Source organism: Amblyomma americanum, chromosome 3, assembly GCF_052857255.1.
Source record: "Amblyomma americanum isolate KBUSLIRL-KWMA chromosome 3, ASM5285725v1, whole genome shotgun sequence".
Taxonomy (NCBI): domain Eukaryota; kingdom Metazoa; phylum Arthropoda; class Arachnida; order Ixodida; family Ixodidae; genus Amblyomma; species Amblyomma americanum.
Window position 1 is genome coordinate 219,301,562 of NC_135499.1, and position 13,215 is coordinate 219,314,776.

The 13,215-nt window shown below is 39.1% G+C and overlaps 1 protein-coding gene across 15 annotated transcripts in view; it reads left to right on the top strand.

Annotated features, from left to right (window-relative positions):
- Positions 1-13,215, top strand: part of LOC144126116 (uncharacterized) — a 208,794-nt gene that overhangs the window by 55,189 nt on the left and 140,390 nt on the right. Inside the window, exon 5 of one of the 15 annotated variants that reach the window (XM_077660066.1) lies at positions 2,522-7,299. The exons of the other annotated variants lie outside the window; for them this stretch is intronic. Within the exon in view, the coding sequence (XP_077516192.1) occupies positions 2,522-2,838 (317 nt within the window). The 3' untranslated portion in view covers positions 2,839-7,299. Of the gene's footprint in view, positions 1-2,521; positions 7,300-13,215 lie in introns of those variants that run through there. 15 annotated transcript variants of the gene reach the window in all.

Below are 13,215 nucleotides of genomic sequence, written 5' to 3' on the forward strand. Positions count from 1 at the left end.
GTATCTGTGGCTCATTCCATGTGCGACGAAGAGTCTTGCTTTTATTATTTTTGTTTGCAAGGCAAACAGCAGTTCATGTGACTTTCTGGCCAGGAGACAATTGCGTGCTTGTACTGCTTTGTGTAGCTGTTGGTATATCTTTATGGCTTGTGTAGGGGTGTTTTACTTTCTGAAAGAAAGGTCTTTTCTTTTGTGAGAGGCATAGATATGTAGCTGGTCTAGACCAAAGTTGTTTATAAAGAAGCACCCAAGGATCACTTAAATATATTTGCTTCTGTCAGTGTGGACCTCTCTTATGCTCAAGCCAGTGAGGCCAAGAGGGCTGACAACTATATTATTGAGGGGCCTCTGGTGATAAAGATGACATGGCCTCAAGAGGTTCCGTAAACAGCACTGGCTGTAGGAGGCATGAGACGCCTGGTGCTTTCTTTGCAACGGGGCAGAGGGAAGAGACTGACTGAATGATTACAACATTTGAATGAAATGTACCAATATGTACACTGCAAAATGTGTCAGCTATCTGGGTCTACATCATTTTTAATTTGTTTCACTGAGACTCTAAATTGATAGTTGATATTGTTTGTCTGCTTGTTTACTGAGCTAAGCTTTCACATATTTCTGTGCACATGCAAGGGGTTATTCATGTGGCACATTTGGATGTATTCTGTTATGTATTGTTCTATACAATCTCCTCGTAGACACAAGGCCTTAGTTAGTCTCGCAGCATTTGAACATTCAACGAATAAATGACTGAATAAATTTATTTTTGAAAAGGAAGAGTTGAAGCCATTGAGTGGGGAGATGGGGAAGAGGTATGGGATTGGTAGGGATCCTGCAGTCATGTTTTTTGGGTTGCTACAATTGTTGTGCTCATGTTTTAATAAGTTTGCTTTTGCCAAGATTATAGTCATTATTGCAAGAGAAGTACTTGTGTTGCAGTACTCCTGCTCACAGCTCGCATGGCCAATTGCAGAATGTGGTTTCTTCTTGCCTGCAAGAGAGGTCTCTTTTTTTGCTTTCATTTTGAATTTGTTGCATCCAATTGTGAAGGCACATTTCTGGCTGCTTTTGTGGTCAGCCCAACCAGACATCCTTTGTCATAAACTTCTTACACCATTTACCTCATATTAAAATTATCGTAAATGAAAATCAACGTAATGGCCAGTACTACTCACTTTTTACTGATTTGTTTAAGGTATTTGTTTTTACATGCCACGATGTCGGGACAACCCAGGCTCATTTTTTTCATGTCCATTTTGCTGTGAAGTTAAAATGATTGCGTTCGAATGCGATATCATTAGAAGCCTCATGGGGCCAAAATGCTTCGTCAGTCACAAAATACTTTTATCGCCTAGAGGCAAGTGACATCACTTCCGATAAAAGCATCAGCAGCTTCTGATGCTATCGCATTGCCCACAGATAGTGTAATTAGGTGCCCCTGTGAAATTTTTTCCATAAGCAAGCTCAATTGACCTTGTATGATACAAATTGTTCTGGACTATGACGAATGTAACTCATCATCCATTCTTGAATGTCATTTCCTTGCTTTCTGGTAAAAATTATTTCTCAAAGCTTAGTTTTGTCTCATGTTGTTGTTAAAATTTAGAATGTAACCTCTTTCATTCTGCTTATGTCCATGGAACTGTGGGGAGGATAAATTAAAAATATTTTTGCCTGTATTTTAATACTGCCTAAATTTCTTTTCTCATTTATTTACATTCGATGGAATGATGACGATATTCAGTGAAAAATAGCACCTGAAAAAAAAAAAAGGGTACACATATTAGTTGTGAAGAAGCAGTGTTCAGTATTGTTAAATTAGTATATCCTTGCTACACAAATATGGCGGCTGCCTAGATCAGATTTCCTGTTTTATTTTTGTTGCATAAATCATTTTAGTCTTATTACTGAGAAAGTCTACAAAACGCTCTGCAGCTTAGAAATTTTTCTCTGAAAGCCTGCTGTTAAACCTAAATGCAAGCCTATTTCTCTTTTGTTGTATGCTCGTTATTTATATATTTTTCAGTAAATCTTAATTCTAGAGCTTTAGTGGACATACATTTCTGTTGTATGCATTTTATCTTGAAGAATTTTACTGAATGGTGAATTATTTCTTGTGCAATTTGCATGTTCACACAGTTTCTGGTTAGCATTTGTCTTTGTTAACTGAAGTTCTAATGCTGACAGTTGGAAAAGTTGGTGAAGGTTCATTATTAATAACAGCGCAAGAAAGGAGACGCAACACAAGCGAAAATAGACAACAAGCGCTAGACAAGCACGTGACAATGAACCTTCAACTTGCCCAGCTGCAGTGTTATTGCAAGCTTTTTCTAGTACTCTGGGCATGTGTACCTTTTAAAATAGAGCTCGTCTCGTCTATTTTCATTTGTGCTGCTTTTAATAATTAACTGAAGTTGTCTGCGGGGTGTATTAACTTCCAGAGCACGATCAGTATGTATTGCTTTGTGTAATAGTGCAGCATGTTTTGAGCTGCAGTCATCTCGCTTCCATTTCTTTCCAGATGACACGAGACCACAATCTCCATCGTATCACCGTGCTGTGTGGAGTATCATACCTGGATCTAGGCAGAGGTTGAGCTCGCGGCCGCCTCGGGCCTCTTTCTCACCACCGCCGCAGAGTGATGACTCAGCCGACTCCTTCTCTTGTTCTTTCTGCTCAAAGGTGTTCAAAGCGCGGCCTTTGCTGAAGCAGCATCTCAGTGTCCACATGGAGAATTCACTGTCCTGCCCACACTGTGGTGCCAAATTTCGCTGGCGGTCAACACGCCGAAACCACATAAGAAAGTTTCATGAGCCCGAGACATTTCCGTCATCTTGAGAGCATTTTTGAAAGTGCAAGATGTTGTTTATTGTTGATGTTTTAAAGGTTTGAGCATTGCTGCTTTATTAGTGCATTTTTTTTTCTCAGCTGTATTATTTGGCTGACTCATTGCGAGTCTTTCTGTTTTTAGTGCAATAACTTTGTCGCTTCCTTGAGACACGAGAGGGCTTGAGAAGGTTTTGCAAGTTTTTCTTGTGAGCAGACTTGCTCTCTCATCAATGATGCATGTTAACTTTTTACTTGTGCTTGTCTTATGACTGCGAGCACGGTGTTGCATGCATGCATACCTTTCAGCATTTACCAAAGTGTAGAATGTGTGTTTACTTTTTTTCTTGCTGTGTGGTTGCATGTTCATATTTTCACTTTACCTATATATTGAAGAATAAGTCGTCCTCTCTTCTCTTCCTATAATAGTTTGTGGTCTGGTCATTCTGGTCAAGCTCTGTTGAGCTAAGTTTTGTGCCCGGTCATGTGGAAACTCAGTTGCCGTTCCTGTTTGATTTCTTTTTCAGATTTTTTTACTATACTTTTATTTTGTTTACTGTGACTTCGCATTCTTTCATGCCACTGCAATGAGCATAAAATGTTCTAAGCCAAAGCACTGTGCATGCATCAATGACTTGTCTGGTTAGTTTTACACTAACCAGTAACTAGTAACTTTAGAGTCTTCAGGTTACTTATATTTCAGTTTCGAATTCTCAACACTCAAAAGAGAAATTCCTCTGGGATTCTAGTCGCCATCTAGTCAGCATACTCTTTTTATCAGAGAAGTTTATTATGTAGCTCTGCCTTGTAAATGTAGTTGAGGTAAGGGCAGTGAAATTGAAGACAACAGTTTAATGGTTGTCGCATATTTATGATAGGCTTTTAACCAGTTGAGTATGTTTTCTTCTTTTATCAACTGACCCTAACTTATATTATTTATTTGTTGTACCAAGTATAGAAGCACATTGCATTAATTGTGATAACATTGTTGGTTATGGTGGCCTTTTTTTGTGGGTTGCTTTTATAATCTATTTTCTTTAGCTCTTTCTCGGGCTGTATTTACTTCAACAAATGGACACCCATGTGTTTTAGTTAGGTAGCCATGTCTGCAAGAGAGAGTGCTAATTTTAACAAAAATGGAATGAGCCATTATGCAGTTTCGATTTATATTAGTGTTAATGCAAGTGTCAAGACAGGCAGGTACAGATAATTGTTATGGCTTTTTATTTAGGTTGGCTCATCATATGGTGTCTTTAGTTGCCTGAATGCTAAATGCTGCAGCTTCAGATATGTTATGCATTTTCGCATTTTGTGTTGGTGTGGTGTGAGCTTGGGCAAGTGTTGCCTTACTGTTCTGTATTGAACAGAAAGTTATCAGCTAGTCTCTTCAACCCTGAAGCAGATGAAACTTTTGCTGACCTTATATGTCCATTTGAGAAAACTTAATGCGTATGCATGATGATGCACTAATGCAAACATGTTACACTACACCTCGATGTTACTTGGCGCAAGACTGTACATTATGAAAAGTGCCATGGACAGCAGTTAGAATTCTGCATATCATATCCAGATGCAAATAAGTGCACTGCTCTGTAGTATAGTGTAGCTGTACTCCACCCATACTTGCTGTATCAGCTAAAATGGAAAGTGTAAGGACTGGTTGCTTATATATGCTCAAAGACTCAAAGAGTAGGATAGCATTGCAGTACTGTCCGGTTTGCTGTGTGTCATCTCATTGAACTGTGAAAGACCCTTCTAAGAGTAAGAGCATGGGAGAATGTGTGCGCAGTGTCACTAATCGACACCTTTCTTTTTGTTCAAGAATTTATCAAAATCCTTTTTAGGGTTGTAAGGGGTGATTAAGCATGTGTCATCTTTTAATTTCTGAGGCAGCCTTTGCATGTTGAGAGTGCCTAATTTTAAGCTTGTGGTATGCACTAATTCATCTCCTGCAGTGGCACTAATCCCAAGCTTTAGATTTAAACATGCTAAAAAGATTTTCTGTTTTTGCTCTTTTTTGTACTGAATAGTAGTCAGTACATCTGTAGCACTGAGTGGGGACTGTTAGTTTAGGGCTTCGGTGGTGAAAGCACGTGGTGAAAGCATGTGAAAAGAAAAGGAAAGAAAGAGCATTAAAATGCTGCATTTTGGAATGAAGATTATGCCATGGTATCATAAATGTATGTTGAGGTGCTCTATTTTTTTCTTTTCTCACTCATCAGTTTCATTGAGAGGGTTGACCACAGTATTTTATGACAAGTCATGTATGGTTGCTCTGTTATGAAGGGCACTGTCTTCAACTGTCACGATGTGCGCTTGCAGTTTGGGTTCTTGTAGGAAACTAATTCCACATGTACACATAAAAATGCGTTTAAATCTTATGATGTCAAAGTCTTTATCGAAAGTGAAAGATGATGTGGTATGTGCCATGGGAAAAAAAGCTTTTCTTCTGAACCCTGTAATCTCCAAGCAATGAAAATGTGGGATAAAAATCATGAATTTCTAATTATGGTTCCTATGGTGTTGAAATGTGAAAAAAAATAAACTGGTAGATCTACTAAGGAAATTTTACAGCATAATTGAAATTAGTTTATTTTAATTTCTGAGTGTCTAAGAATGATAAAACCACACACAAATACTGAAGTACATAAAAGAAAGAAATCAAGATCAGAATTCAAAACTGCTCATCATTTGCTAGTGCAGCAGTATAAATATGGAAACGTTAGCCTTTTTTGCCGGCAAGGCTAGCTTTTACAGTACGTTATCTTTTAGCAGGCCTTCTGCCTTTCTTGTTGCTGTCACTTAGACCTTGCTTCGATAGATATATTAGAAAGGGTCATTTCTGCAATAATGTGAGGAATTAATGTACATCTGAGCATTACCTAATGAAAACTCTTCACATATATCCAGTCTTTGTTGTACGTGATGCACTGGGCATTACAAGGTTAATTTAATTTCACACCTGTTATATTTACATACATTGAGTATAGCAGTGTCAGAATGTCTCGAAAACAACTTTTTGTATATTTTTTTCACCACTGTGCATGCTCTCAGATTAACTTATTAGTGGCTCATTCCTACAGATGTGATCATTATGTTATTTATTACTGAAAATATATAAAATACATTTCATAATGCGCAAAAAGTTCACAAGTTTCATATTGAAACTGCAATAGATAGTCTGATATTTGAAAACTCTTCCTACAAGTGAAATCAAGCACTTCTTATTGTTTGTCCTCCTTGTTTAAATTAGTGAAGCAAACACATGTAAAAGTTCAAGAGCACATATCAAGTGGCTTTAAGGAAAGACTATGTTTTGTCAAAAAGGCAAAAATGAGGATATTTGCTACATGTCATGTTGCAAAGATCAGGAACTTTGGGCCACCTAAGTTAGCAAAATTGAGACTCTTCAGACCTATACATTACAAAACATTAAAGGAACATGGAGTGAAAAAAAGCTCAATGAGGTGGCTTAGTGCATCCAGTATTCTTCTGGCCCATCCTGGAATAGGAATTTAAATCTTCCAAAATGTGAAAGCCACTAACACTAATTCCATAGCAATTTGTACGTAACTGCTGCTGTGCTTCTAAGGACAGGGCCTTCAAGCTCATGTCATGTGGGACTAGTGCTAGTGGCTGCCACACTTTGGGGATTGCAATTGACCATTTGCGGAGAAGTTTCTGCGCATGCGTGGTGAAGGCGCAGGCAGCGCCCTCTCTGGGCGGTTTGGTTTTTGGTTGGAAAACATGAGCCAGCCGTGCATTCCTGCGCTGTAGTGCGACGACTGAAGTGAGCTGTAACTTCCACGTAACTCACATGTAACTGCAACGCGATTTATCTAAGCTAACCACGTGTTTTGCAACAGCGAGACTTGTACGTAATAAAGGCAGCGACGACATACAAGGCGCAAAAGACGAACCCGTTGATGGGGCCAGTAATGCGCACATCAAGGACGTTTCGAAACGGGTGTTGCTGCTTTATTTCGCGCTTACTGCCGAGTACACACTGCTCGGTCGTTCTAGAAGAGTTTTGCCACCGGCGCAGGAAAACCGAATGATATATACTAGTATGAACATTCACCATTAATGCTACAATGTGCTTCCTGAACAGCGGGAGCACGGCCGAGTGCAGCCTCGCGTATATCCGCGCATTCTAACGCTCCCGCGGCCCGTTAGCACGCAAAGCAACGCTCTGCCGTATCAGCACGAGCCGGGATTGAGATAGCACAACGGGTCCCTTAATAATCTGTTAAGTGTGCCCTGAGGCAAAAGGTGTTGTGTTAAGTTAGCAGAAACTCCGGCCCTATCAAGGAAGCGCAAACGTAAACGTCTGTGTGCGTTAGGAAAGTGCATCCCATTATACTGTCACACTCGCCCGCGAATAGGCGCACATTCACGCACATTTTCACTTGGTCATTCAGCGCTCTGTTGAGGTAACAGAGTGCAGGTATTGCCACACATACTGCTACAACACGAAAATAATTCGCTACACCAGGCCTGTTTCTAAAAACGGAAATGGGATGTTCTCTTCCATCATACTCTTTCGTTAGCTGACACACTTTCCGGCCAATAAACAACACTAAAACAACAAAACAAGCGCACGTGAGCTGCTGAACGCTGCCTAGCGCATGCTAGCTCGAGAGCCCCTTTCCAACCAAATGTACCGGCGGAGCTTCTCTGTTTGCATGACAGGCGGCGCTCGCTTTTCCGCAAATGGTCAATTCCTCTTCTAGGATGGCCCATCACTGCACTGTGTTGGTTAGGCCTTATGTATTGGTGAGGTGCTTTGCATCAACAGCACTGGGGTTCTTGGCCTTAATATAGACAAACAGTGCATGCACTACGCCACCCCAATGAGCCTTTTTTCACTACTTGCTACTTTAACGTTCTGTAATGTTTAGTTCTGCAGTGTCTCAAAATTGTTTAGGTGGCCTCCTGCGCCTGATCAGTTTGTAACATCTTATGTAGCACATACCCTCATTTATGCCTTTTCAGCAAAATGCAGTGCTTTCTGAAAGTTACTTCATATGTTCTTTTGAACTTAGGATGTGTCTGCTTCACTAATTTAAACAAGGGGGACAAACACTGAGAGATGAGTCATTTCACATCTAGAAATTAAGAGTTTTTGTGGCCTAAATCAACCCGGAGCTCTGCACTTACGATGTTCCTCATAGCCAGTGTCAGTGTGTTGCTTCAAGATGTTAAACCCCACAGTTTACAATTTAATTATTAGCTCGTATTTCAGATCACAGATATGAAATTTGTCTAGTGTGTGAGTACTATGGAATATTTGTTTCAAGATTCTGTTATAATAATCCCACCTTTCAGAATGAGCCACGTTGAGTATGAAAAAGGCCAACAAATTTGTTTAGCAGCTAGTTGGCAGGTATCATGGGCACAATTTGTTTATGTGAAAATTAGGGGTGATAACATGTTTCACTGATCTCGGACAAATAGCTTGTAACTGGCTAGACTTTCGTCACTCTTTACTTTAGTCATAATGTCCACAATAGTTCTTACTTAAAATCAAGAACATATTGTATAAAGAGCTTGCTTTCATGTGGCATGAAAATTAAATGAGTAGTAGTTTGTTCACATTTCTTGCTTGAAGCTCCAAATAATCTTTTTATATATATATTATATTTTTTTTGTTAATGATGCAGTAAACAGCTTGGGCAGTTTATTGGCATTTTCTCCAGTCTGCAGACATGCTTGAAACTGCCTGCTCTGGTGGCTTGGTGGCTGTAGCATTTGGACGCTGAGCATGGGTTTGATCCCGACAGTGGTGGCTGCATTTTGGTGGAGATGAAATTCCAGAATTTGCATATACTTATGTTTTGGTGCACATTAAAGGAGCACAGGTCATTGAAGTTAATCCAAAGCCATCCAGTTGGCATGCTGATAGCCTGGGCATTGGTTTTACACATAATGAATAATTAATGCCTTAAACTGCTTGCAAGTGCCAGATCTCGGGCAGTTGGCATTGAGGAGTGTTTTGTGGTATCTTGCACCCGTTTTCAGTTCAGCTGCATATGTTTGCCTTCGTTCTTGCTGAATTAGTGGAAAGGACTCAATGCATACAGTTTTTGAAGTGTGAGGAGGAAATGCTCATTTTTAACATTGTCTTGTGTCACCATTGAATTCTTGTCTCCCATGTTTAATTGCTGTGGCAATTTTGAGAATGCATGACTCCCAGTTAGTGCCTTTCACGTTCAGCCATGTGGTATTTTTATATGCGCTCAAGCTGTTACGTGCAGTGGTGATAGCCACTCAGGGTAAAATGTCACAGGCAAGGGTTTATGCTGATTTTCAAAATGCTTTTCCTTCTTTAACTCCAGGGGTGTTATAAATATGACTATTGGGCAACTTCATGGCCAGATTTTCCAAGTATAGTTACTTAACTATAAATATTTCAACCAGAGTAATTAAAATAAGAAAGGGAGATAACGCTCACTTAACTAGTGTAGTACTTGCTTCAAAAATGCCATGACGTGGCACCTTTTTCATAATTAGTTAAGAAGGTGATTTCTTAAAAGGTTAAACGGCCTGAAATAGGAGGTGGCCTATGCAATAAAGAGCAGCACTTAAACTTTGCTCACTGCCGTCTGATGTCTGTGTGTTGACAGGCAGCACGCTTTAGCATATATGTCATAGAAATAGTGTGTGCAACTTACATTGCCACTGTCCACCACATGCTCAACCTGTAGCTGCTCGTTCATATCCCAGAGGGTTCAATTGCCAGTCAATTTTAACATATGTACATTGTCATGTTACGCCTTGGGGCCTGAACGTATTTGTACAGCTGTTGTCATTGTGCCTTACTCAGGGCTGTCACCAGTCCCTGGTCTCCAAAGTACCTTTTTCTAGACACACTGTATACAATGCACAGTTCTTATCGTTTGTGCTCCGTGCTTGTGTTGACAGAACGCTAATTGCGCATTTTTCTCTTAAATATCAATAAATGTTGCAAGATGTCAGGAGCAGTGCTCAGGCACTAATATTATTGTTACCTCTCTTGGTTGGATCTGTAAAATCAGAAAAATCAACAGCCACGTGTAATGTTGTTGAAGTTCATTGCAACTTTCTTGTTTTTAGTCCAGGTTATCAGTCTGTACAAGGACATTTATATTCATGCCGTGTCATTATCATTGCTTAGCCTTATACAGTCGTACTGGCAAACGTCATCACACTGCTTAGCACAGCAGAAACACATTTACAGAACTAGTCATTTTTTGCTGTTGTAAAGCTGTGGAAGGCTACCACATGTGCGTGCATGCTATGTTATCAATATGTATTGGTTCACAGTACTTGGGTGCTGGTACCGCACAAATGAATAGTGCCACTGAAAGAGTAGCCAGAGTTTGTGTTCATTCTGCAGTAACGTGTCACATGATATGTTCAAGTTTCATCAGCTTCTATAAACAGCAGTGGGCATTTATGTGTATATTATCTAAGCTTTACTACAGGTGCCATACACTCTATTAAGCAATAGTGACAACACAAAGGGCACTGATGGTAGTTGAACTGGCATTGGTATCAAGTCAAAAAAGATGCATGTCTTTTTGAGTTTAATTCTAACAGGGTGTGGCCTTATTATTGTTCAGGCCATCAGTATTGTTTCAGCACATATGATATGCTCTGCTGTTAAAATACCTATTTAGATATATTATTTTTAGTTTTTCTCTTGCTCTCACTTGTGATACATTGTTGTTATGGTTGGTGTTTGAAAGCCCCTGTTTAGCTATTCAATGATGTGCCATTATAGTACATTTTTTGTGGATAGCTGAGCACTGTCCACCAATTACTTTCATTTTCAAACATTTGTGAAGTGAAAGATTATAGTTCATATTTTATCACTTCTATTGTTTCTGTGAATTTGCTGAGAGCTTTTTATTCTTGAGCTTATGCTGACTAGTATTATGGTTTCTGCTTTGCATGAGAAGTTTTCTAGTAACTTCATAGATCTCTGTGAATGAAAGTGGCTGACAGTCTGTAGATTATGGTAAAAAAGTTTATTGCTAGTTGATTGTTCCGCTACAATTTTCTTTATTTTGGCTGGGCTTTCCTGTTGTTCGTTTTTGGTGCAATAAATTGTAGCCTGTGGTGTAATAGGCTTATGAGTGTGCCACAAAGAATGTCCTTTTTTGTTTCAACTCTGAGGGTGCAGCTTTTACTTTTGATTTTGTTGCCAATCAGTGTCGATGTTAGGATGGTATATTTTGCACCTGCCTCCTCAAAAGCTCCATCCAGTATCAGCTTTGAAAGCTTTTCAGAAATGCTTCATATGACTGCTGTATTTTGAGGGAAATTCAATAAAAATTCTTTCACAAAAAAAGATTTTCATGTGATGCAAGATTATGGGATTGGCATTCTTTTCACTGTCATCCCTTTTGCTGATGAAAATTGTTGTGAAAGAATTTCTAGTGCAATTTGCTTTAATAATTTCAGACATAAGCAAGTGTTGACTTACCTGCTATTTGCATAAAATGATACTATTGATGCATGGTGTTTTGAGGTAGGGTGAAAATTTTTTCGGGTTTGTTTTTTGCTGTATATTGGAGTGGTGCTTTTATTGTGTGCATCTTACTCTTGCCAAGCTCTTGTATTAAAAGGACTGAGTCTCTTGCTTTTTATAGCACCGTATTACATAACAAAACAAGGTCTAAAATTACCATAAGCTGCTTTACTGTGCGCTAAAGGAGATGAAAGAAGTACTGTCGAATTGATTGAGCTGGGAGGAATGTGGTGTGCATCTCACATTATCAACAATAATGTTTGGATATTCCTTTAAGATAAATTGTGACCATGTTGCCCAGAACAGTGTGCTGAATTTCAAACACTGTGCTTGTAATTCTGGTAGGATTTTTTTCACCACCGCGCAAGTGAATCAATATTTTTTGGTAAAATACTGATATGTTAAGAAAAATTTACTTCCAGACGTTCATTCTACTTGAGAGAGGTTTATCTGCATCTAAGTGCATGTGATGGTCTGATAACTAACTTAGTTAGCTTCTGATATGGATGAGTGCATTATTATTTATTTCTGTTTATGCGTCTTTTGTTCTGTACTGCTTTGCTTGGGTGCTGTTCTCTCTTAGTTGCCGTCGATACCAGGCGTAATGAAAAGGAAGGTGTCTTAGTTCACGCATAAATAAGAGTGAAGGGCCATCGTTCATAGTGCAGAGAAAAAAAAGTAGCTGCTTTTACTCAGCTTTATTGAAGAGTTTCTTAAAATGCTGGCGTTTTTGTTTTTTCATATGAAGAAAAGTGACTCTGTTTCTCTGATCATCATAGTTCTGTGACTAGAGGACTGTTGGTCTTATTGATAAAATTCCAGCCTTTGATATGCCAAGCCAAGAGGATGTGCAGTGATAGTGCAGGATAAGTCTCTCATGCAGGAAAGGGTCATGAGTTGGATTAGGAAAAAGTATGATCAAAACCTCGTGATGAGTTTCAATATATATATATATTACCCAGACAACATTAAATCTCCTAAGGATGCCTTCATATTGTCCAAGCATTCTCACCCCAGAATTGGGTGTTCTTAGTGAGTCTTGCATGCATCATGCCCAGGCATTCCTTAAATTCTTGGGTGATGCAAGAAAAAGCATTCCTCATTCGTATACTCATGTGCAGCAGAGAGCAATATCGTCATGTTTAGTTTATCTGAAGGTAGTCCTGTCTCTTGCAGCTGGCTCTGGTTGTAATAACTACAGCAGCAAGCAAAACAAATGAGTACATAATGGTACTAGAATACAATGAAGTACTAAGAAAACTGTGAACATATCAGCTGTTGAATCAGTTCTTGGGTGCTTTATATTTCTGTTGGGTGCAAAAATTTTTAATGTGCATAGTATACAAGTGTACACATTGCTGCTGTGGTGTTAACACGGAGGAGATATCAAAGAACAATTTCGATATTCATGGTAAAAGCAGGGAGCCAATACTAAAAAATAAACTATAAAAGTTCTTTTAGAACATGGCTGATATATTGCACAATTTGCCTTCCAGGCTCCAGTGTTCTCAAACAGATAATAGAAATGGAAAACGATGCACAGTTGTGTTAGTCTCAGTTAGTGCATGCTAAAGCAGCTTCTGTGCATTGAGTTTGTGCTGTGGCTGTACAATAGGAGGGGGTAATGGTGAGGATCAGGTATTAACATGCGCAGGACTACACACTCCTTCAAGTATACATGTCTGGGGGATGTACTGTTTGGTTAAGTCTGGGTATAACTTGTGAATCCAGTAGCACTGTTCTAAATTTTTAGCAATTATATGAGGCCTCTGAGATTCTGAATGCACAGCATCTATTACAGGTGTTCACAGATGAACAGTTACATCAGATATAACTGGAGATTCAGTTAACATTGTTAATAATATACTGCAGAC